We start from the raw sequence: 26,216 nt of genomic DNA, 5'->3' as shown, positions 1-26,216 counted from the left end.
TATGCTTTTTTGGGTTTACCCTTTCCTCCATTGGACTCCTTTGTTTACTTCTGTAACATAGTGACCTCACTACGTAACACTCGCGCTTCTATTGGCTATATGCTAAGGGGGGGACATCTCTAAGCGGTTGACCAATCGCAACAGAGCCGGCCATCTAACCAATCAGAGCAGACTGGGCTCTGGTTTCAGACAGAGGGTGAAAAGAGGTGCTGCAGCACAGGCAGTACGAGACAAATGAAGAGCTTTTTGAACATTAAAGCATGGAGACATGTCACAGTAGAGGCAGAACATACTGATATGAACCTGAAAATAAGCAGAATAGGGCCCCTTTAAAGCTAAACTGTATCTTTTTGATCAATTAGTTGTAAGATCTATGAAATATTAGGATACACTGTACTATAAACTTGGCCAAACAGCTTGTTTTCTTTCACTGAAGTCTGACGAGATCTTAAAGGAGTACATTTAGTCGCAAATGACCTGAACTATTAATTGGTTGAACAAATGTTTGCTGATTCATTTTCAGTGTAATTGATTTTCTGACTGATTACTGAAGCTGCATTTTGAGGGGAAACTGTATAAACATTCTTTACTGGTACCATATTTCACTTAAGTCCATATATGTGGCTTTATAAGAAGTGTTAATGTGCATGTGAACACACTCATGCATATACAGTTCACTCAGTAATGCCACTGGTTTGACTGTAATTCAGTTGAATGTGTGTAACAGAAGTAGTCAAGTGTTTCTGTAGTCTCACTTTAGCTCCGTCTTGACGCCTTTCTGCCATTTCCTCCTCCAAGCTTACGACTTATTTCCAAAATGTCCATCCTGACACGATCCCTGTGAACACATTTCACATCAGAATCACACCCCGGTCTCCTCTTAAGTCAAATGATTGCCCGACAATCTGGATGCTCTACTACCCATCCCACGCATTTGAAATCAACGGAAGAGAAATTTCACCAAACAAGTTTATACATGAATATCTGTGTGTCTGTGTGTGTGGTTTGTCATTTATGGCGTTAACCTTCATCAGCTTTGCCTCACCAGTTCTATTAATCACCTCAGTGAGAAATCAATAGGGTGTACCATTATGGTTCACATATCAAATTAATTCATCTCGCTTCTCGCTACTTTTATTTTTTCCTTAAAATACACAAATCCCTCAACCTAGACTTTTACTTTGGGGATGTGTTGCATCTCAAACAGCAACATGTGATCACACTGCTTCTCTATCATCATGATGTGGAATCATGTTTTTTAAATGAATATGTACGGAGCCCCTAAAGGGACATGAAAAAAAAATAAAAAAACAGAGAGAGAAAAAAATAACGGGTTAGTATCTCACGGGAAACTAACCCGTTATCCCGACTTTATTTTTTTATTTTTTTGAGAAAGTGACCGGTGCGCCAAGGAGGAAGTGGAGCACACAGGAGACAACCATTTCATTGCAGACTGTTATGTTTATGTGGGGAAATGACTGCATACATTATTTCAGATATATTTCGAACTCAGACTTCATTTTAAGGACATTTCGGCCAGGGGTGTAGAGCTATTTGTTTAAGCACCGGATTGGCAAAACAGGAGAGTCTGTAAACCAGTCTGCTTTGATCTATGAATTAATGTCCGTGACTCTCAGAGTAGGCTACCTGCTGCCCGCAGCTGTTTTAAAGGGAAACAAACACTCAGAACACATACACACAGAGCCAGTGGCGGACTGGCCAGCGGGACGAATCCCGATGGGCCGGTACCGAAGTGGGCCGATCAGGCCACTCGGTCCACCGTTTCCCCGCAGCGAGGCTCCCCCCCCCGTTGACAGTTCACTAGCCCCACCCCCGTTGACAGTGTATGTGGGCTGGGCTGGGTGAGATTCCCGGGCTGATTTTTAGTCCCAGTCCGTCCATCATGCCCCTTGGTGACCGGACATCTCCTTCATACAACTAATAAAAGGGGGAGTAATCGGGCAGTTCGATGTGTGTAGAGGTGTGCGCCCCCCCCCCGTCGACGCTCGCGAAACAGAGGGCCTTATCATCTAACTTTGCGTGGGGCCTCAAGTCGGCCAGGGACAGCCCTGCACAGACCCCTGGCCGAAATGTCCTTAAAATGAAGTCTGAGTATGAAAGATATCTCAAATAATGTATGCACTGTCATTTCCCCACGTAAACACAACAGTCTGCAATGAAATGGTTGTCTCCTGTGCGCTCCACTTCCTCCTTGGCGCACTGGTAACTTTTTCAACAACAAAAAAAGTCAGGATAACAGGTTATTATCTCGTGCGCAACCCGTTATCCTGACTTTTTTTTTCATGACCCCTTAGGGGCTCCGTAAATATGACCCGTCTACTACACAAAATTAAATGGAGGTGCTGTGTACTTTATAAAGGTTTTTGTTATCTGTAATGGGCGTGAGTGTGTGTGTGGTGTGGTGTGGTGTGTGTGTGTGTGTGTGTGTGTGTGTGTGTGTGTGTGTGTGTGTGTGTGCACAAATCAAAGCTCTCGGAAGCTAAATTTGCTGATAGTCTCTCTTTATCATTGTTAAGCCAGGGGGAGCAAACAGTGAGAATGAATCATTAATTCTCTGCCCAAACAGGAGATTACACGAAGGCTGTTTTAAAGTGCAGCTAAACATGGCTGAATGTAATACTTTAGAATAATAATCAAAGTATCACAATCCATAGATAGGCAGGTAATCATCACCTTTACACACCTTTGGGAATCTGTGATTGTGAGTTATTGCTTTTTGTGACACGAGTGTTTTTTCCTTTTCAAACCCCTGGAGTCGATGCAGTCGTCTTGTCAGGTTTCCTGCAGCGGCGCTGAAGCGGAGCCTCTGTTTATGATAGCCTATGTCTAATGCCAAAGTGAGACATGGACCTCATGTGGAGCCTGAGATTGCAAAACATGCAGCTGCAGAATTGGATTGCAGCCACGCTTTGTGCCGCCAGTCAGCAGGAGCTTAATCGAAGTGTGTGACCAATCTAACACAATGCCGTGTGTGTGTTTGATGTATATGGTAATGTCCCAAAGCACAAGTCCATATGAGGATAAAATAGGTACAGATATTTGTTAACAGGAGAGTTCAAACACTCCTCCATTCATTTGTAGTTTCACAACATATTCTTAAATGCCTGCCAGTCAGTTTCTTTTGTGAAGTTAAAAAGTGACAAGATACAGCAAATTAGAAAGATAAAACAGCCATGCCATTTTCCTTTTCTACAATGCATGAAGTGTAATTTGCGGGGACAATTAAGTGTCACATTTGAGAACATTAGTTTCTTGAAATGCTCTCATCTCCCTCTGGCTGCCTTCTGGCCTTCCTGCATTGTGTTGCACATGGAGCAACAATCATTAATATGAAATGTTTTTAGACTGAACGCTGTCAATCAGAACACTCTTAATCATTGTGGACCAGCATGGCTGTGATTCTCCTGAATAATGTATTCCTTTAGAGGGAATGTGTTTGATGATAAGCAACACATTTTTTCTCAATGACCCTTTGTAAAACTTAATGGGTTGAATTGTTTTAAATACATACACAATTCTACAATATCTTCAATTGGAGTATTTTTGTACGTGAAGCAGACTTTTTGTGATAACTTTAAAGGGGTCCTACTATGCTTTTGGGGGGTTTAACTCCCCTGTAGTGTGTTGTATAGGTTTTTGTGCATGTAAATGGTCTGGCAAAGGCTAAAATCACGCCAGAAGGAGTTTCTGTCCCACACACTCCCCCCCTGACCTGATCTCAAAAGAGACGCCATGTAACCATATTGGAAACCAGTTGGTTTTGTGTAAACTGTGCTGGATAAAGGGCTCTTTAGCATAACATGAGGAGAAAGTGTCTGACATTGGTGAAAAAGCTTGTTCTAAGTGAAGCGGCCCCCTGCTGCAAAATGTTTGGCCCCCGCTGTTTAAGTGTCCTTAACAATAATAACAGCAGTGCTTTAACATTCATGTGAACGTATCACTTAATGTGTCACATGTTAAATACCTAGACGCCACACTAGTGTTTTGAAATCTTTAAATACATTTTAACTATCTATTTTTTGAATGCTGCCAACACTTTGCCAGCACTTGACAGGTTTTTAAAGTAATTATTGCATGTTTACTTCTTTCCAGATGGCTATGGGATTTGGCAGAAAGTAAATAAACTCCACACTTGCTTGAGGAAGGTTTATTATTTTTAGCCAACATTTTATTTTTGAAATATGAAAAGATCTTTTTTTGGCAATGCTCCCTTGTTGGTGGTTCAAGTCCTTGCAGGAAGAACCAAGAAGCTTCCAAGACTTGAGAGTTGGCTTTTGAACGGCTTCATTTTTTAATCCCGGAAACTAACAAATTCCCTAGCTCCCTTTTGGGTCGTACTTTTATTTTTTAACTAGCTTGTGAATGCAAAGCGGTTGGGCGGCGTACCCTCAAATCTTGGCTGGCCTCTTTTCTAAGAAGCACTGAACAGATAAAACGAAAAAATCAAAACATTCTCATTCAGCAGCTCTTATTTGTCGAAACAAAACTAACATAATTTTAACAGAGTTGTAGGAGATTGCAGAGCAGGGAGGAAGGACAGCATGTTTTGGCATCATTGATTTATAAAATCTCTTTTGATTTATAATAAATGTTGATGTGAGGTGACTGGCTGCTCATGCAGGTTATTTAGTACGAATGTTGAGACACTGTGAGGTAAATATATGGTACATAAGCAAAAAGTGAACTGTAAGACTGTAGATAAATCATTATGTGTTAACTAGGAGCCCCAACTGGAGGAAGAAGAAACAGTTCATTATCATAATTAACCGTAATTGTAATTGTAATGTGTTGTTAAATTATCCAAGAGACGCTGAGGACTCGCCCACGTTGGCACTCTATTACACTTGTGTGCTTTCATTTGAATCCTCCTTGTTGGACATTATAGTAAGTCGCAGTGCGGTGGAGAGCAATTCCCTAGCTCTGGTGTACTGTAATCACAGCCTAATTAGCTTAAAGAGTCCGACATGATGACTATAAACCAAAACCTTTGCACATACACAAATGCACATATTGGTGATAATGTTTGCAGCCAGTACTGACACTATCAACCCCTCCTCCATGTAGTCAGAGATGGCGAAAGTACACACATCCTTTACTCAAGTAGAAGTACAGATACTCATGTTTTAAAATACTTTGGTAAAAGTAGAAGTACTGACTAAACTTCTTTACTCAAGTAGAAGTACAGATACTCGTGTTTAAAAATACTTTGGTAAAAGTAGAAGTACTGACTAAACTTCTTTACTCAAGTAGAAGTACAGATACTCGTGTTTAAAAATACTTTGGTAAAAGTAGAAGTACTGACTAAACTTCTTTACTCAAGTAAAAGTAAAGAAGTATGGGCTTCGAAATGTACTTAAGTAAAAAGTACCCATAACTACCAACAGTTTTAAAGCGTAACCGACCTCCCTTTATATTAACAGAACAATCACGTCATTGTTAGCTAATGAATGTTTCGATGCTGAACAACGGCAAAATGACAAAGTTTTCATTGGTCCCTCTTAGAGAAGACCAGGAAATGATGGATACACAGATTGTGTTCAAATCAATAGGCACGCAATGACTCTAGATAATAATGATCACGCCACCAAATGCAGATTAATACTAAAGTAACAAACCTGTTTTGAAAATGTAAGAAGTAAAAGTAAAAAGTCGTCAGAAAAATAAGTAGTGGAGTAAAGTACTGATAGGCAAGGCAAGTTTCTTTATATAGCACCTTTCAGCACACGGCAATTGAAAGTGCTTTACAAAACAAAATAAAAGACATTTAAGAAGAAATACAGCAGAAACACATTATAAAATGGCATTTAGCAACAGGCATAAAAAATCAAAGATAATAAAATAAACACTACAGGTATAGAATACATGAATAAAAGCCATACTGCAGTGTGGATATAAACAGCTCAATCAAAAGCAGCGGCAAAAAGATACGTTTTCAGTCTGGATTTAAAGTAGTAAGAGTTGCAGCGGACCTGCAGGATTCAGGGAGTTTGTTCCAGTTGGTCGGGGCATAATAGCTAAACGCTGCTTCTCCATGTTTAGTTCTTACTCTTGGAACAGAGAGCAGACCCGTCCCAGAAGACCTGAGACTCCTGGATGGTTCATAGTTTTGCAGGAGATCGTTAATATAATTTGGTCTGAAACCATTCAGGGGTGATACCAGAAATATACTTAACGAAGTATTTGTACTGCACTAATTCCCACCTCTGCAGGTAGTGTGCCAGTGTCTGCCTCCTCAGACTGTGTGGTGGCGGAGCAGCGCTGCGCCCAGGAGCCGTCCTGCATAGTGCTCTATCGGCTGCTGGAGTACTGCGCGGCGGAGGAGGCCGTGTCTCCTCTCGGCTCAGACGCCCGACTCGAGTGCCTGGAGGCCCAGAACTCTTTGCAGCGTTACCGCCCGCTGCAGGTTTGCAAGTGTCAGCGCGGCTCTCGCAGGGAGGAGCACTGCCTCAAGGTCTACTGGACGGCCAGATTTGCAGGTGGGTTCAGCATTGGTATCTACTGTTGGGGAAATATTTTTCCTAGGCCCATAACTTTGACCCAGTTTATCAGTTTGTACAATGAGCACCTGCAACCTTGGGTGCTTTGCGCTCAGTGTGTTGTCTCCCTGTTCCTGCCTGTTGGCGTCTGCTGATAGAGGTACTGGCACTGGTACTTTTTCATTTAAAGTGTGCATCTGGACCCGGTGAGGACATTACCTATTGACGCAGCAACCACTGTAAGTTATATTCTTGTTTAATTAGACTTCTCTGTTTCATTTATTCGACTCTGTATAAATTGTTATTGTAGCTTAAACGGCTAAATCGCGTTTGAGAGATTTTAAATCTCAGATCTGCTCAGGCGAAACCTGCTTTACAGGTCTCAGCACTCAAGCCTGCATTAATATAGGCACGGCCAGTCTATTGATAGCGTGAAGTACAACCGCGTGACTCAGTCATTTTGTACCTTAAAAAGCATTTAAATACCGCATTTAAAATCTGATGAACTCAGTGTGCATCTGGACCCGGTGACGACATTACCTATTGACGCAGCAACCACTGTAAGTTATATTCTTGTTTAATTAGACTTCTCTGTTTCATTTATTCGACTCTGTATAAATTGTTATTGTAGCTTAAACGGCTAAATCGCGTTTGAGAGATTTTAAATCTCAGATCTGCTCAGGCGAAACCTGCTTTACAGGTCTCAGCACTCAAGCCTGCATTAATATAGGCACGGCCAGTCTATTGATAGCGTGAAGTACAACCGCGTGACTCAGTCATTTTGTACCTTAAAAAGCATTTAAATACCGCATTTAAAATCTGATGAACTCAGTGTGCATCTGGACCCGGTGACGACATTACCTATTGACGCAGCAACCACTGTAAGTTATATTCTTGTTTAATTAGACTTCTCTGTTTCATTTATTCGACTCTGTATAAATTGTTATTGTAGCTTAAACGGCTAAATCGCGTTTGAGAGATTTTAAATCTCAGATCTGCTCAGGCGAAACCTGCTTTACAGGTCTCAGCACTCAAGCCTGCATTAATATAGGCACGGCCAGTCTATTGATAGCGTGAAGTACAACCGCGTGACTCAGTCATTTTGTACCTTAAAAAGCATTTAAATACCGCATTTAAAATCTGATGAACTCAGTGTGCATCTGGACCCGGTGACGACATTACCTATTGACGCAGCAACCACTGTAAGTTATATTCTTGTTTAATTAGACTTCTCTGTTTCATTTATTCGACTCTGTATAAATTGTTATTGTAGCTTAAACGGCTAAATCGCGTTTGAGAGATTTTAAATCTCAGATCTGCTCAGGCGAAACCTGCTTTACAGGTCTCAGCACTCAAGCCTGCATTAATATAGGCACGGCCAGTCTATTGATAGCGTGAAGTACAACCGCGTGACTCAGTCATTTTGTACCTTAAAAAGCATTTAAATACCGCATTTAAAATCTGATGAACTCAGTGTGCATCTGGACCCGGTGACGACATTACCTATTGACGCAGCAACCACTGTAAGTTATATTCTTGTTTAATTAGACTTCTCTGTTTCATTTATTCGACTCTGTATAAATTGTTATTGTAGCTTAAACGGCTAAATCGCGTTTGAGAGATTTTAAATCTCAGATCTGCTCAGGCGAAACCTGCTTTACAGGTCTCAGCACTCAAGCCTGCATTAATATAGGCACGGCCAGTCTATTGATAGCGTGAAGTACAACCGCGTGACTCAGTCATTTTGTACCTTAAAAAGCATTTAAATACCGCATTTAAAATCTGATGAACTCAGTGTGCATCTGGACCCGGTGACGACATTACCTATTGACGCAGCAACCACTGTAAGTTATATTCTTGTTTAATTAGACTTCTCTGTTTCATTTATTCGACTCTGTATAAATTGTTATTGTAGCTTAAACGGCTAAATCGCGTTTGAGAGATTTTAAATCTCAGATCTGCTCAGGCGAAACCTGCTTTACAGGTCTCAGCACTCAAGCCTGCATTAATATAGGCACGGCCAGTCTATTGATAGCGTGAAGTACAACCGCGTGACTCAGTCATTTTGTACCTTAAAAAGCATTTAAATACCGCATTTAAAATCTGATGAACTCAGTGTGCATCTGGACCCGGTGACGACATTACCTATTGACGCAGCAACCACTGTAAGTTATATTCTTGTTTAATTAGACTTCTCTGTTTCATTTATTCGACTCTGTATAAATTGTTATTGTAGCTTAAACGGCTAAATCGCGTTTGAGAGATTTTAAATCTCAGATCTGCTCAGGCGAAACCTGCTTTACAGGTCTCAGCACTCAAGCCTGCATTAATATAGGCACGGCCAGTCTATTGATAGCGTGAAGTACAACCGCGTGACTCAGTCATTTTGTACCTTAAAAAGCATTTAAATACCGCATTTAAAATCTGATGAACTCAGTGTGCATCTGGACCCGGTGACGACATTACCTATTGACGCAGCAACCACTGTAAGTTATATTCTTGTTTAATTAGACTTCTCTGTTTCATTTATTCGACTCTGTATAAATTGTTATTGTAGCTTAAACGGCTAAATCGCGTTTGAGAGATTTTAAATCTCAGATCTGCTCAGGCGAAACCTGCTTTACAGGTCTCAGCACTCAAGCCTGCATTAATATAGGCACGGCCAGTCTATTGATAGCGTGAAGTACAACCGCGTGACTCAGTCATTTTGTACCTTAAAAAGCATTTAAATACCGCATTTAAAATCTGATGAACTCAGTGTGCATCTGGACCCGGTGACGACATTACCTATTGACGCAGCAACCACTGTAAGTTATATTCTTGTTTAATTAGACTTCTCTGTTTCATTTATTCGACTCTGTATAAATTGTTATTGTAGCTTAAACGGCTAAATCGCGTTTGAGAGATTTTAAATCTCAGATCTGCTCAGGCGAAACCTGCTTTACAGGTCTCAGCACTCAAGCCTGCATTAATATAGGCACGGCCAGTCTATTGATAGCGTGAAGTACAACCGCGTGACTCAGTCATTTTGTACCTTAAAAAGCATTTAAATACCGCATTTAAAATCTGATGAACTCAGTGTGCATCTGGACCCGGTGACGACATTACCTATTGACGCAGCAACCACTGTAAGTTATATTCTTGTTTAATTAGACTTCTCTGTTTCATTTATTCGACTCTGTATAAATTGTTATTGTAGCTTAAACGGCTAAATCGCGTTTGAGAGATTTTAAATCTCAGATCTGCTCAGGCGAAACCTGCTTTACAGGTCTCAGCACTCAAGCCTGCATTAATATAGGCACGGCCAGTCTATTGATAGCGTGAAGTACAACCGCGTGACTCAGTCATTTTGTACCTTAAAAAGCATTTAAATACCGCATTTAAAATCTGATGAACTCAGTGTGCATCTGGACCCCGGTGACGACATTACCTATTGACGCAGCAACCACTGTAAGTTATATTCTTGTTTAATTAGACTTCTCTGTTTCATTTATTCGACTCTGTATAAATTGTTATTGTAGCTTAAACGGCTAAATCGCGTTTGAGAGATTTTAAATCTCAGATCTGCTCAGGCGAAACCTGCTTTACAGGTCTCAGCACTCAAGCCTGCATTAATATAGGCACGGCCAGTCTATTGATAGCGTGAAGTACAACCGCGTGACTCAGTCATTTTGTACCTTAAAAAGCATTTAAATACCGCATTTAAAATCTGATGAACTCAGTGTGCATCTGGACCCGGTGACGACATTACCTATTGACGCAGCAACCACTGTAAGTTATATTCTTGTTTAATTAGACTTCTCTGTTTCATTTATTCGACTCTGTATAAATTGTTATTGTAGCTTAAACGGCTAAATCGCGTTTGAGAGATTTTAAATCTCAGATCTGCTCAGGCGAAACCTGCTTTACAGGTCTCAGCACTCAAGCCTGCATTAATATAGGCACGGCCAGTCTATTGATAGCGTGAAGTACAACCGCGTGACTCAGTCATTTTGTACCTTAAAAAGCATTTAAATACCGCATTTAAAATCTGATGAACTCAGTGTGCATCTGGACCCGGTGACGACATTACCTATTGACGCAGCAACCACTGTAAGTTATATTCTTGTTTAATTAGACTTCTCTGTTTCATTTATTCGACTCTGTATAAATTGTTATTGTAGCTTAAACGGCTAAATCGCGTTTGAGAGATTTTAAATCTCAGATCTGCTCAGGCGAAACCTGCTTTACAGGTCTCAGCACTCAAGCCTGCATTAATATAGGCACGGCCAGTCTATTGATAGCGTGAAGTACAACCGCGTGACTCAGTCATTTTGTACCTTAAAAAGCATTTAAATACCGCATTTAAAATCTGATGAACTCAGTGTGCATCTGGACCCGGTGACGACATTACCTATTGACGCAGCAACCACTGTAAGTTATATTCTTGTTTAATTAGACTTCTCTGTTTCATTTATTCGACTCTGTATAAATTGTTATTGTAGCTTAAACGGCTAAATCGCGTTTGAGAGATTTTAAATCTCAGATCTGCTCAGGCGAAACCTGCTTTACAGGTCTCAGCACTCAAGCCTGCATTAATATAGGCACGGCCAGTCTATTGATAGCGTGAAGTACAACCGCGTGACTCAGTCATTTTGTACCTTAAAAAGCATTTAAATACCGCATTTAAAATCTGATGAACTCAGTGTGCATCTGGACCCGGTGACGACATTACCTATTGACGCAGCAACCACTGTAAGTTATATTCTTGTTTAATTAGACTTCTCTGTTTCATTTATTCGACTCTGTATAAATTGTTATTGTAGCTTAAACGGCTAAATCGCGTTTGAGAGATTTTAAATCTCAGATCTGCTCAGGCGAAACCTGCTTTACAGGTCTCAGCACTCAAGCCTGCATTAATATAGGCACGGCCAGTCTATTGATAGCGTGAAGTACAACCGCGTGACTCAGTCATTTTGTACCTTAAAAAGCATTTAAATACCGCATTTAAAATCTGATGAACTCAGTGTGCATCTGGACCCGGTGACGACATTACCTATTGACGCAGCAACCACTGTAAGTTATATTCTTGTGTAATTAGACTTCTCTGTTTCATTTATTCGACTCTGTATAAATTGTTATTGTAGCTTAAACGGCTAAATCGCGTTTGAGAGATTTTAAATCTCAGATCTGCTCAGGCGAAACCTGCTTTACAGGTCTCAGCACTCAAGCCTGCATTAATATAGGCACGGCCAGTCTATTGATAGCGTGAAGTACAACCGCGTGACTCAGTCATTTTGTACCTTAAAAAGCATTTAAATACCGCATTTAAAATCTGATGAACTCAGTGTGCATCTGGACCCGGTGACGACATTACCTATTGACGCAGCAACCACTGTAAGTTATATTCTTGTTTAATTAGACTTCTCTGTTTCATTTATTCGACTCTGTATAAATTGTTATTGTAGCTTAAACGGCTAAATCGCGTTTGAGAGATTTTAAATCTCAGATCTGCTCAGGCGAAACCTGCTTTACAGGTCTCAGCACTCAAGCCTGCATTAATATAGGCACGGCCAGTCTATTGATAGCGTGAAGTACAACCGCGTGACTCAGTCATTTTGTACCTTAAAAAGCATTTAAATACCGCATTTAAAATCTGATGAACTCAGTGTGCATCTGGACCCGGTGACGACATTACCTATTGACGCAGCAACCACTGTAAGTTATATTCTTGTTTAATTAGACTTCTCTGTTTCATTTATTCGACTCTGTATAAATTGTTATTGTAGCTTAAACGGCTAAATCGCGTTTGAGAGATTTTAAATCTCAGATCTGCTCAGGCGAAACCTGCTTTACAGGTCTCAGCACTCAAGCCTGCATTAATATAGGCACGGCCAGTCTATTGATAGCGTGAAGTACAACCGCGTGACTCAGTCATTTTGTACCTTAAAAAGCATTTAAATACCGCATTTAAAATCTGATGAACTCAGTGTGCATCTGGACCCGGTGACGACATTACCTATTGACGCAGCAACCACTGTAAGTTATATTCTTGTTTAATTAGACTTCTCTGTTTCATTTATTCGACTCTGTATAAATTGTTATTGTAGCTTAAATGGCTAAATCGCGTTTGATTGATTTTAAATCTCAGATCTGCTCAGGCGAAACCTGCTTTACAGGTCTCAGCACTCAAGCCTGCATTAATATAGGCACGGCCAGTCTATTGTCGCCCATCAGCTGTAGATAGTTAACTAATTAGAGGGCCGTGGCCCTACAGCTTTGTGAACTGAGCAATCAGGCGTCCATTTTTGGGTAGCTCTTTCCTGGAGCGTCAGCTTCAGCGTCAGACAGCCGAAGACTGACAAAGACATTGGAGTCCTGCGGGAGTAAGACTGACAAAGACATTGGAGTCCTGCGGGAGTCACGAGGGAGGCAAAGAGGAGGCAAATCCTACTCTGATTGAGCTGGTGTCTTATTTATCTTTTCTTTAGTTTTCTAGCCCCTCATGCTATAATCATGTGTATTTTCTCCATTCCTGTTCATGTGTCTTCTCGCAATTATCATTGGCCCCGTGTATCTCCTAATCGATATAACCGGCCTGCTCTCGTCTATCCCACGTGCTCCACTGAGATCCAACATCTAGTTTCTGGTGGCCTGTGGAATTGCCAGTCAGCTGTTCCTAAGGCTGACTTCATCTCTGGCTACGCCTCCCTGCAGTCTCTGGATTTCCTTGCTCTCACTGAGACCTGGATTACTCCATCCAACACATCCACCCCAGCAGCTCTCTCCACTGCATATTCCTTCTCCCATACACCCAGACCCACTGGCAGAGGAGGTGGCACTGGTCTCCTGCTCTCTCCCAAATGGAGCTTTTCCCTCTTCAAGCTACCTAACTTCACTCCTTCTACCACTCTGGACTCGCTCTGTCCTCTCACATCTCGGCAGGCTCGTCAGTCCCCTCCTGCTCCCTGGCTAAATGATGCACTGCGTGCTAATAGAACCGTCCTTAGGGCAGCAGAGCGGAAATGGTGGAAATCCAAACACCGTGACGACCTCCTAACCTATCAAGCTCTCCTCTCCTCTTTCTCTGCTTCGATCTCTCAGGCAAAAAGCACTTTCTTTCAAGATAAGATCCAATCTTCCTATTCCAATCCTAAAAAACTATTTTCCATCTTCTCCACCCTCTTGGACCCTCCAAAAGCTCCTCCCCCCTCCTCACTTCTGTCAAGCGACTTTGTTACCCACTTTGAAAAAAAGGTTGATGATATTCGCTCTTCTTTTTCTGACTCACCTTTACTCACCGCTGGGTCACCAGACCCTCCTTCCACCAACACACTTACCTCCTTTTCCCCTCTCTCTCCAAGTGAGGTTCTTACCCTCATTACCTCTGCCCGCCCTACCACCTGTCCTCTGGACCCTATCCCTTCAAACCTCCTTCAGACTATCGCTCCTGATATTCTACCGTTTCTCACCCATTTCATCAACACTTCTCTAACTTCTGGTCACTTTCCAAACAGTCTCAAGGAGGCAAGAGTAAACCCTCTCCTAAAGAAACCCACTCTCAACTAGGGATGGGTATCGTTTGAAATTTATCGATTCCGATTTCGATTCCGGTTCTGCTTATCGATTCCGGTTCTTATCGATTCCCCGTTTCGATTCCAAAATTGTAAAATAAAGAGGTCAAACGTTTAGATAACAAAAATATATTTATTCTTAAAAGCTTTAACTGAAATTGTTACTCAAAAATATACATGCAATACAAATGTATTGCACAATAGCTGTGCTTTATTTTAACTGAGCTATGCCTGTGGCAAGCTATTAACAGGCATTACACTTTGCCTTTTCTTTTTCTTTTTTAGTGTAGTGGAGCCTCACTTCAGAGTGTTTACCGCGACCTATCTTTGGTGTTATGAAGTGACTGAGCTGGTGAAATGTCTACGGGAGGGCGGGGGAGCATCGCTGCGGGGCAACTGTGGACCTCTGTCGCCTGTCAGCGCAATTTATATGATGCCGTTTAAAAAAATGAAGGGCGGTGCCGGCCGTCAGCGTACCGAGCCGGCCGTCAACGGCCCGCTGACGACCGGCCGTTCTGTGATTCTCCAAGTCCGCCCTGTATTCCACCGGGTCACCGCAGCACCGCGGTGCAGACGGACCCGCTGGAATACAGGGTCTACCGCGTTTAGGAACCGTTAAGCAGAACCGAAATTGTGTATTTTGTATGGGTACCCGGTACCCGGCATTTTCTTATCGGTTCTCATCTGGAACCGAGTTTCGGTTCCCAACCCTACTCTCAACCCGTCTGATGTTATAAACTACAGGCCTGTCTCTCTCCTCCCGTTCCTGTCTAAATCACTTGAACGCGCTGTCTTTAAACAACTCTCCTGTTATCTCAATCAGAACAACCTTCTGGATCCGCACCAGTCTGGTTTCAAGGCAGGTCACTCCACAGAAACTGCTCTCATTGCTGTCACGGAGGAACTGCACACTGCCAAAACTGCATCCCTCTCCTCTGTCATCATCCTGTTGGACCTGTCTGCTGCATTCGACACGGTGAATCATCAGATCCTCCTTTGCACTCTCCAAAAACTTGGAGTTTCAGGCTCTGCACTTTCCCTCCTCACCTCATACCTGAAAGACCGTACCTACAGGATGACTTGGAGAGGGTCTGAGTCCGACCCTTGTCAATTAACTACGGGGGTCCCTCAGGGCTCTGTTCTTGGTCCCCTCCTCTTCTCCCTGTACACAAACTCGCTCGGATCAGTCATTAGCCCGCATGGTTTTTCTTACCACTGCTACGCTGATGACACCCAATTAATTCTGTCCTTTCCCCGCTCAGAGACCCAGGTCGTTGCACGCATCTCTGCTTGTCTAGCTGACATCTCTCAGTGGATGTCTGCTCACCACCTCAAGCTCAACCTTGACAAGACTGAGCTGCTCTTCCTCCCGGGAAAAGATTGTCCCACTCTTGACCTAACAATCAACATCGGCACCTCAGTTGTTTCCCCGACTCAGACTGCAAGGAATCTGGGTGTGACCCTAGATAACAACCTGTCCTTCACTGCAAACATCGCTGCTACAACCCGTTGCTGCAGATACACGCTTTACAACATCAGGAAGATACGTCCCCAGCTGACTCAGAAAGCGACTCAGGTTCTGGTCCAGGCTCTCGTCATCTCACGCCTAGACTACTGCAACTCCCTCCTGGCTGGTCTACCTGCATGTGCCATCCGACCTCTGCAGCTCATCCAGAATGCAGCGGCTCGTCTGGTCTTCAACCTTCCTAAATTCTCCCACACCACTCCGCTCCTCCGCTCCCTTCACTGGCTTCCGGTAACTGCTAGAATCCACTTCAAGACACTGGTACTTGCTTACCATGCTGCGAATGGATCTGGCCCTTCCTACATCCAGGACATGGTTAAACCGTACACCCCAGCGCGTGCACTACGCTCTGCATCAGCCAAACGACTCGTTGCGCCCTCGCTGCGAGGGGGACCCAAGTTCCCATCGGCTAAAACACGTGGGTTTGCTGTCCTGGCTCCAAGATGGTGGAATGAGCTCCCCATTGACATCAGGATGGCAGATAGCTTGCACATCTTCCGGCGCAAACTGAAAACTCATCTCTTTCGACTCCACTTCGAGCGATAGAATTATTAACGAAGCACTTTTATACTAATAAAGGACTGGCTTACCTAAAGCCAGTTGAGTAGCACTTGAAATGTTTGGCTCTATGAAACCTGATGTACTTATATGATTCTGTTTTCTTCAAGGTTGTGTCTTCCTGGTCGAATGTACTTATTGTAAGTCGCTTTGGATAAAAGCGTCAGCCAAATGCAATGTAATAATAAAAAAATAAAAAGTAATAGTAATTTACAAAGCCATGTTGGATAAACTACCATCTTATATCTGCTCCCTGATCTCTCTGCGAATTGAAAGTACTTATTGCCTGAGATCGCATGCTGTGGTTTTATTAAATGTGCCAAGTGCTAGGACTGTCTTAGGGAAGAAAGCTTTTAGATGTGCAGCTCCACTAACATGGAACAGTCTGCAAAAAGAATGGAAAATTACCAAGCTAGTACCACTACATGTTTTTAAAGCTCGGTTGGATGCTACAAAATCAGATGCTGTTGGTACCTGTACTTGTGGTTAAATATGTAAATTGTAATCCCTGTACATTTTGCTGTATGATGTCCTTTTGTTGTTCTGTTGTTTATGTCTTCTTGTGGAACCTACTGCTGCAGGTCTCCCTTGAAAAAGAGATCATTGATCTCAATGGGATTTTACCTGGATAAATAAAGGTTTTGAATTGAATTGAATTGAGAGGTGTTATGGTTTTATCTTGTTATGCACAATGCTGATTCTTCTCTCAGAACTAGCTAAATACATGGGTCTGGGGTAGAGATCTTCAGAATTGGTTTGGCAACCACTGTGTCAACTCGTGGCACAGCACGTCTTTTGAATTCTCCGGCCGAAGCTCCAAATAATCCATCAGTGTTTGCCATCAAAGTTCCTGCTCTCCCCGCTTCAGAAGTTTCCATCATGTGTTTGAAATCTCCATTGCATAGTCCATGTGATAAATACTCTGTACTGTTGTTTCAGCTTATGAGGAGTATGAAGTGTCTCCATATGTAGAACTGCAGTTGAATCTGGTGAAACACTTAGAGATGACACGTATGGCCTCCATCATGGCAGGTACTGCTCTGATCACAAATCATTAAAGTTCTGCATGCTGCATGTCATGGATTTTATTTCCCAATAAACGTTTTCCCCCCCCCTCCAGCTTCTTCTCTTTCTGTGGATGGCCAGAACCAGTGTCTGAAGGCAGCGCAGGACTGTGGCCTGTATGAGAAATGTGGCTCCCTGCGGTCAGAGTATGTCGTGGCCTGCACCAAGCGAGCGACAGTCACAGACAACAGCTGCAACCGGCAGAAATGCCACAAAGCCCTGCGGCGCTTCCTGGAGCGCGTGCCCGAGGAGTACAGCTTCGCTCTGCTCTTCTGCCCCTGCTCGGACACTCTGTGCGGGGAGAGGCGGAGGAAGACCATCGTCCCGTCGTGTTCCTACGAGGAGAATGGGAGAGGGGAGGAACGAGTGGGAAAGCCCAACTGCCTGAGCCTGCAGAACTACTGCTCCAGAGACGAGCTGTGTAGGTGAGACGGCTGATTGGGGGCAACGACACACAAGTGCCCTTAATGAGGGTTTCAGCATGGGACCACACAGGAAATTAAGATTTAAGTGTCCTACAAAGCACCGAGGTATACTGTCAGACCATGTACCATAAATTACAATGAACTACTCTAGTACCTCAAAACGTCAGTATTGAAGGCCTTTTGTTGAGTTTTTGAGTACAGTTGTTGCATTTTTAGGCAGTGTTTTGATAAATGGGTCCCAGTTTGATTTGTAACTCACAAAGGGATGTTAAACCACCAAATATTTTCATGAATAATTGTTGAATCACTAGAATAACTATGTCAATCACCATTTCTTAGAGCCCAAATTCCCATGTTTTAAGTTTTCCTTATCCGGACAGTCATAATCAACAATATTCAGATTACTGAGAAAAAGTCTTAGTTTGAAGAAATTGGAACAAACAAATAAGTTTAAAGAAAGACTTAAATTATTAATCAGTTATCAAGATAGTGTTGAATGTGTTAATAGACTGAAGTTTTAGCTCTAACCCTCTACTCTGATAGCATATGCACATAGAACCAGATACAGTTTAGTGCTTAACTATAAAAAACATATCTTGTTTCCACGCTTTATTCAACATATAAATGTATAAATATATTCTTCAATAGTGTAAGATATGGTTGTTCAACAGCAAATGCAGGAACGATAATCACCTTAGCAGATGTTTAATAAAGAAGGTTGTTGTGGCCTTAAACACAGCTCCTTCCTGCCTTTGGTCAGTGGCCATGTAAACACAACAATAACATCAAATATGTCCTCAAAATAACAAACTGTCTGGAGTAAGCCTGGGAGTTTATTTACTTGCATACATTTTGGTATTTACTTCTTTCTCTGCTCAGGGATAAAGGTCTGTAAAAATAATGACTACATTTGTTTGTTTTTTTAACACTTTCATCACTGATCGGAGGGAAATATAAACAGTGTTTGAATCTGTGGTCCCACTATAACTCGAAAAATATTCGATGATGTATGGATAGAGGCAGTTTGCTTTTAGTGTCCCAGAATTCATAGCTATGCTCCTACTCATTTGTATGATTGTAATGGCATGAGTAACTCTAATTTCACTCTGCTTAAAAATGTATAGGTCTTTCTTACACTAATACCGGTCTAATCTGTGTAAATGTTACAGAGATTATTAATGAAAATGGTAGAGTTCTAGTAAATTGAAACTTAGAAGGTCACACAAAATCCCTCCTCTGTAGTATTATTAACACATTTAAAATAAGAAAAGAGAGAAGCCTTGACTGCAGCTGACATGAGCGTCTTCTTTTCCACCTGTACGGCTATCATGTGTTTCTTCTGGAAATCGTAGGAAAAGCAAAGGAGCAACTCGATGTCAGCTCAAGTTATAAAGTGTTTTATATCTTCTACAAATGACAAGATGTTTTAAACGTGTGTGCATGTTTATTAGAATAATTGTCAACCAAATCGACTTGTAAAATATATACAGTAGCTTGAAACCTCTGAGACGAAGTGTTATCCTCACCCTCAGTACCAGCGGCTAAAACAATCGAATTAACTGACATTTGTATTTCAGAGAAGAGTAGTAGGTTGTGTATTTGTACTACTTAAAGGTAAACCAACACATTGTTTTAATGTCTCAGCTATCCATGTCTCTGTTTTGTGTTTTGCGCACAGTGTTGCTTACGCTGTGTTTGTTTTTGTAGCTAGACCCCAAATCCCGAATTGTCTAAACACTTTAAAATGCACACTCTGCTTCTCTGTGCTGACGAATGAAACTGTTTTCTCTTCTGTGTGTGTGTGTGTGGTGTGTGTGTGTGTGTGTGTGTGTGTGTGTGTGTGTGTGTGTGTGTGTGTGTGTGTGTGTGTGTGTGTGTGTTGTGTGTGTGTGTGTGTGTGTGTGTGTTTCAGATCCCGCTTTGCTGATTTCCAACACAACTGCCAGCCCTCCCCTCTGTCTGCCTCTGGCTGCGTGCGAGAAAGCAGAGCCATGTGCTTGAAGGCCTACGCTGGACTCATAGGTGAGATGGAGGAAAAATACATTAAAGAGGTTTTTGTTAAAAAAAAGCCTTATCCGTGATGTTTGGCTTACATCATTTTCTCTTGGTTGCACAAGGAATCTAAAGGAGTACAGCTGCATAAAGCCAGCCATCAGTGCTACAAAAGGATATTTTAATAATAATCCACCTCTATATTGTATTTAAAACTGTATCTTAAAATAATAATCTTGCAGGCATGCAATTTTCCACATTAAGAGCTTGACAACTCTTTACACTCTTAAATTGTTGTTAGACTGCATCTCATCTACCATGATGATGTGTGCTGAGAATTTCAATCTTCTGCCAAAAGAAAATATTTCCGGAAGAGTTTATAAAGTCGCAGCTGCAATATGACTTTTGTGTTCTTTCTAAAACCAGGCACCATCATGACTCCTAACTATGTGAACAACAGCAGCACAGAGGTGTCCCAGTGGTGCTCGTGTGACGGCAGCGGGAACGAGTGGCAGGGCTGTCAGCGCATCATGCACATGTTCAGCGGCAACTTGTGTCTACGTGAGTCGAATGTTATTATGTTACAGCCATGGTTACAGCATGCAGTACAATATACCTGCAGGATTGACCAAGACAAAAAGCCTTATAACCTATTAAAGATTATTTGAAATCACATGTAAGTAACAGTCATGTGTTGTAAACATATAGAAACTTACCAACGTTTATAGACCATGAATGAACATGTGATAGTTCTTGCAACTTTATCTAGTGATTTAAGTCATAAATGTTTAAAGGGACCCTTTTATGATAATTGTTGGGTTCATATTTGTATTTTCTGCCTCTACTGTGACGTGTCCCCATGCTTTAATGTTCAAAAAGCTCTTTATTTTTTTGCTGCAGCACCTCTTTTCACCCTCTGTCTGAAACCAGAGCCCAGTCTGCTCTGATTGGTTAGTTAGCTTGGTCTGTTGTGATTGGTCAACCACTTAGAAATGTCCCGCCCCTCAGTCTATCATGTACAATGTGTTGGAGCGCTAGTCAATTGAAGTGTGAGGGTTACATAGTGATGTCATTATTCTACGGAAGTAAACAAAGGAGTCCAATTGATGGGGAGTAGGAGGGAAAGAAACTCCCTCTGGAGGAAACGTTGGGATTCATATACAGTATATATTTATATAACGCACTACAGGAAATGGAAAACACCATATGGCATAATAGGGCCCCCCGATCCTCATCTACAATACCTGCCAGTTTTTTCTGCATCAAGATAACAACAAAGGAACAGTTCACTTTGAGCTGTCAAACCTGAGAATAACTAAATTGATCTCTCGAGATGCTGCTCAAACTAAGCGGTTTTTAATGTGAATTAATGCAGAATTCAGACGAGGTGGGTCATAATTGATGATTGAGAGGGTAAACCATTGAACCGTTATGTTTTCTTATAAATAAGTAAGCAGCAAGAGACACTCTTTGGTTGGTTGCCAAATGTGCATGAGATTTCTCCAAGTTCTGTGGAGTCAATGAATTATAAACACAAAGAGGCTTCTTGTTGAATTGTTGCCAAACTAGTAGTAATTGAAATAGGCATCAAAACACCCCATATAAGAATCACTTTTTAAAATATTAAACTAACCATTGCTGTAGAATGTGCTTACATTAACAACAATTAGTATGCACCGTGTAACACTATGGACTGCACAGTTGGGTTTCTTTAATTGAAATGTCCCATTTAGAGGTGGAGGAAGTACTCAGATCCTTTACTTAAGGAAAAGTAGAAATAATACCATCCATAATTCAATAGAAGTAAAAAACCTGAATTGGAAAAAGCACAAAACGGCCCCTTTAAATAAATGCAGTAGGCTACAGTAAAAAGTACCATGTTGCCATCCAAAATGTAATTGAGTCAAATATATGTATCATATAATGTATATCAAAACTTAAGTAAAATAGTCAAAGTACTTTGTTACACTCCTCCACTGACTTCTGTATAAACAACCATTGGCGAAGGAGTGGCTGTAAAATAGAGAGCGAACCCGGATAAATTATTCAGTGTATTATTAGATTTGCCCGTTCGGTCCAGTGACATTATTTTATCGCGTGTGCTGGGAGCCAAAAGGAAGTCAGAGGTCTCCGATGCACTGAAATACTCTATAGTGTGCATGATATAAAAGTCTGTTTGCTTATCTGCACAAAGTGAGCAACTGTATAATGGAAATTGGTTTGGCGCCCTCTTTGAACTCACTATCAGTTGTCCTCACGTTTATGTACATGAACACTCAAAAGATCCCCACAGGTGTTACAATTCACCTTCAGGGGACATGGATGCACCAAAAGGCCTGTCACAATAAGTACAATATCGATTTATCTAAAAACATATGGACATGACCTCAATCATTTTTATCAACTTAAGTTTAAAGCAACAAAAGAGAGAAACGCTGTTGCTGTCACTTTGTAATTGAGGTCTTCCTGGATTGGCAGATTATTGCCTGTCACAAATGTGAAGGTACAGTAAACCACACAATAGTTGAAATAAATCAGCTTGGACCACATAACAATATTAAAATCCTGCGATCTAAGCCACAATGTGGTTTATCCAACCTATTCAAATGTATTTCGCCCAATCATGCACAGTACTTACATATTTGCCCTAACTGTGCTTTGTTAAAGTCACTGATAATACTCTGATAATGCTTCAAGGATGAATAACCATGTGAACCTATTGAAGATGTCCCCCGCTGATTGTGTTTCAGGCAACGCCATCAGCTCCATGGGAATCTCCGCACCTCCTCCTGTGGAAAACACTCCGGTGCCAGCGTCTCCGCCCCCCCCCTCGCGTCTACCAGGAAAGGGTCCATGTCGGTGTTAACACTCTCCCTGAATTCAACAGTGTAAGCACCTCCTCTCTCTGTCTCACCATATGTGTTAGAAACAGTAGACTGTGTATCAGGAGGTAACACCAAAGTATCGGGGGGACCAAGCAGCTCATCCACCCTCCTGTACTCCGCCTCTCATTGTGGCTGAGGATTAGCCGTAGGTGTTTGCAGTATTAGACTCAACCTTTACGGTTAATATTCATGTATGCACATCCATCTGCTGCATATTCCCCATTCGTTCTTCTATACCGGCCGTGCCACTGCTGGGCTGCAGAGAAAAACTCCAGTTAATTTAAAGATGATGCATTTGAGTTTTGTAGTTAAAAAGGTAGCACTGAAGTTGAGATGATGCATTTTTAAAGCCAGCTACAAAGTGAATTCCTCCTGAAATGAATCACAAAATATTATATTTAAGGAAAACCTCAAACTCAATTGCCCTTAGACAAATAGTGACTATAAATTGAACATCATTGAGAACCAACAAGTGCTCTTCTCTACTTTTAACGACAGTGCCAATCGAACAAAGTCTGCAAGAATTGCCATCTCTCCCTCTGCCTCTCTAAAGCTGCTGTCCTGCTGCTTTCTGCCCAACCATCACCATCCCAGCCTCCGCCTGTGGGCTCCGGGGCAAAGTTATTGAAAGAAAAATTAGGCCGAAGCCTAGACGCCAAACCTAACTATATGCTGCTGTTCAAAAACAGCAGCATATAGAATCACTCTTTCCTCTGCTTTTACAGATGGAGGACAGCGAGGAAGAGGATCAGCAGCAAGAGGAGGAAAGCGAGGAGGAAAGCGAGGAATTCAACGTAATCCCTCCGTACTCTGAGAAGGACTCTAACACTGAATCTGGGGCCAGAGGCAACACACAAGGAGCCGCCGGCCGGGCACTACCCTTCCTCACATTACTGCTGCTGCCTACTCTCATCCTGGACGGGGCCTGTTGGAGCTACTGAAGCCTCCGTCTCATTCTCCGCTCTTATTTTCCACGCACTTTCAAATCCATCTCAGAATGAGCCACAGAGGACAAATTGCTTCATTTCTTCTTCTTCCTTTTTAAAAATACCCTGCCTTTAGTTTATTACTCTGTTTCTCCTATCACTGCCTCCTCAAGCGCTGAAAGATATCTGTAGTCCTGCAGTATCTGCTCGAGTCCTCTCCTATGAAACACAGCGGAAAAACGTGAGCAGATAAATGAGTGCATGGGTGGATTTAGAAATGCTGTCTGGGCAAATACTCTATCTAGAGCCTGCTTCACACTCAAAGTACATCCTCTCTTTTTAAAAAGAAGCACATCGCCCAAGGCAACATCCACTATACACACTCACAAAAACCATAACCAGTCCACTCCGCTGCAACCAGGCTGGAGCACGGCTTTTTATTTCTATTTCATGAATCATGTCACATCCATTTCTCTGTGGGCCCCTTCGGATCTTCCTCTCCCGGCTCCATACGCTGGCTGAGTAACATCATCCACTTTAAAACAAGCTAATCAGAAACTTCTCCGCACTTAAACTACTCCATTGGAGAAGAATATGGTTTTGAAAAGTGCTGTTTTTTTCCTCGCATTTATGTATGACACATGTTTATGCCTCCTGCTCCCTTTGTGCGGAGAAAAGCAGAGTGCAACAGTGCTCCTTTTGTGTAAACGCCACTTAGTGTTATTCCTACCAGGGTGAGAGACTGAGAATCCAACCATATGCAAAAGTAATGAGATCAAATGATATTGTTGGAATGACGAGCAAGAGAAAAGCAACACGAGCAATTACAGCACAATTCAAGTTGCTCAGCATGCGGGGGAAAGTCTGGAGTAAGGCTCAGGGGTGGAAATAGCCAATTTACTGCTGTCCTCCCCCCTCTCTTTTTCTTGTCCTGAGGAAGTGTGTTTTTAGTGCTCCTTGCCCGTAATGTGCTCTGGATGTTTTTGAGATGCGGAGAGACGGATGAACACAGGAGACTCTAAAGCCTGCTGGCTGCTCCCATTGTTGAGCAGCACATTGAGCCATTCTCTCTTCCTGAAATAGCTTCTGCTGATGTTAATGATTTTCTTTCTCTTATGGCTCATTTTCTTGTGAAATTACGCAGCTGCAAGGGATGTAGGTAAAGAGAAGTATGGAGAAGTCTTTGTGGCGGGGTAATGAGTTCACAAGAAGTTACCTGAGCTCTGCAATGGAAATGTTCTCTCATGACAGAAATATGTATACCATCAACACGGGAGATTTCTAAAGACATATCATTGAAGAAAAACATTTTTGAGTGCTTGAATATTATTTCATCGCGCCTCAACTACTGGACTTGTTTACACAATGACTTGTTGACATGAGGACTGAACTTAAAGTATGAAGGCAGAAAAGTATGAAGTGTCTGTATGATCTATGCTTTTGCAAATGCAGATCCATGACCACTTCAAACTTGGTTTTGAATTTCCAGAAGTCAAAGTAAATGGAAGCTGTGAGTTTGGGAGACCTGTGGTGGCTGTTGCACACCTCGGGGCGACATGACATCATGCAGACTTTATGAAGAGTTTGGCTACAGGAAGCTAAGCAGTGGAGGAGGGAAAGGTCAGTAACAAAGCTCTGAAGTGTGACTGCAAGCTTAGTGGGTTCAAAAAACAATTTGGACAGAATATTTTAAAGCTAGTGCACATACTGTATGTGAAATAGACACTATAGAAGAGATGTGTTGATGGATTAAAATGATAAACACACTTTACCCATCACTGTAACAACGGAGTGTCAATGATTCTTAAAATGAACGGCATTGAGAAACACGTGTCAATAATATCATCCAGTGAGCTCTGGCCTTAATGACTGAATGTGAGTTTACATGTATTTTCACATTTCAGTAGGTTTGTTAATATTTGTAAACTACATTAAACATGGCTTTTTTTTTTTTGAAGAGTTTAAAAGAAAAGAAAGCTTATTCTTCATCCATCAATTTAAATTCTTTAAGAAAATATGTGAATATTCCCTAAATTTGACTGTTTTTAGATTGTATCTTGAGAATACCGTTTAGAGACACTGTACAGTACTATGTTCTACATGCTAACTTTCTTTAAAAGACATATCAAACATGCCAAATAACTCTGACTGTAATGTGTAATAACTGTAATTTTTGTGACATAGCAGAACAGTGTGCCGTTTCGGTAAAAAGAAGAATAAAATTCACATTTCCACGTCTGTCAGGTAAAGAAAATGGCTTTTAATGATCAATCACTGACTGCTTTGTGTGAACATCTAACATGTTGATATTTATGTTAAGTGTAATGTTAATTTCAGTGCAAATTGGTGAGTTAATGACCTATGTACATTTTTGGAAATACATGTTGAAATATACAGCTTCGATACTATTTAGACATTCATTTGCTTTAATTAAAATCCACATGCCTCATGCATAATGACACCAGTGTGGCAGAAACAGTGGAATCATTTGAGAATTGTTATAGAAACTGGCATCAGCCTTTGCTTTAATTATAAAAAGTGCAGCATGAGGGCACTGGGCCTTTGTTTTTAATATCCAAATCCAGCCAACTGTCTACAAAGTTAAGTTCTGCTTTATTTATCCCCGAGGAGGAATGATCTTCTGCATGTTATCCATCCGTACTATTCAGGAGCAGCGGGAGAAAGTAAAAAGGAGAAAAACATATCTGTGGTTTGCATTTTTTAGCCCGTTCACTTCTAATATTCTGCCCTACTGTGTGCCTCGATACGCAGATCCACAGATAGCTCACT

The 26,216-nt window shown here is 41.7% G+C and overlaps 1 protein-coding gene across 1 annotated transcript in view; it reads left to right on the top strand.

The window, feature by feature from the left end:
- Positions 1 to 25,891, top strand: part of LOC117535280 (GDNF family receptor alpha-4-like) — a 31,642-nt gene extending 5,751 nt beyond the window's left edge. The window contains 8 exon segments of the mRNA XM_034199685.1: positions 6,231 to 6,497; positions 17,073 to 17,165; positions 17,254 to 17,623; positions 19,536 to 19,645; positions 20,042 to 20,176; positions 22,366 to 22,433; positions 22,435 to 22,503; positions 23,226 to 25,891. Of these exon segments, the coding sequence (XP_034055576.1) occupies positions 6,231 to 6,497; positions 17,073 to 17,165; positions 17,254 to 17,623; positions 19,536 to 19,645; positions 20,042 to 20,176; positions 22,366 to 22,433; positions 22,435 to 22,503; positions 23,226 to 23,441 (1,328 nt within the window). The 3' untranslated portion in view covers positions 23,442 to 25,891.
- Positions 25,892 to 26,216: the final 325 nt, after the last annotated feature.

This window comes from Gymnodraco acuticeps, unplaced genomic scaffold (genome assembly GCF_902827175.1).
Source record: "Gymnodraco acuticeps unplaced genomic scaffold, fGymAcu1.1, whole genome shotgun sequence".
Lineage (NCBI taxonomy): Eukaryota > Metazoa > Chordata > Actinopteri > Perciformes > Bathydraconidae > Gymnodraco > Gymnodraco acuticeps.
The sequence above is the reverse complement of the archived record's forward strand: the minus strand, read 5'-3'. Positions and strand labels throughout refer to the sequence as shown.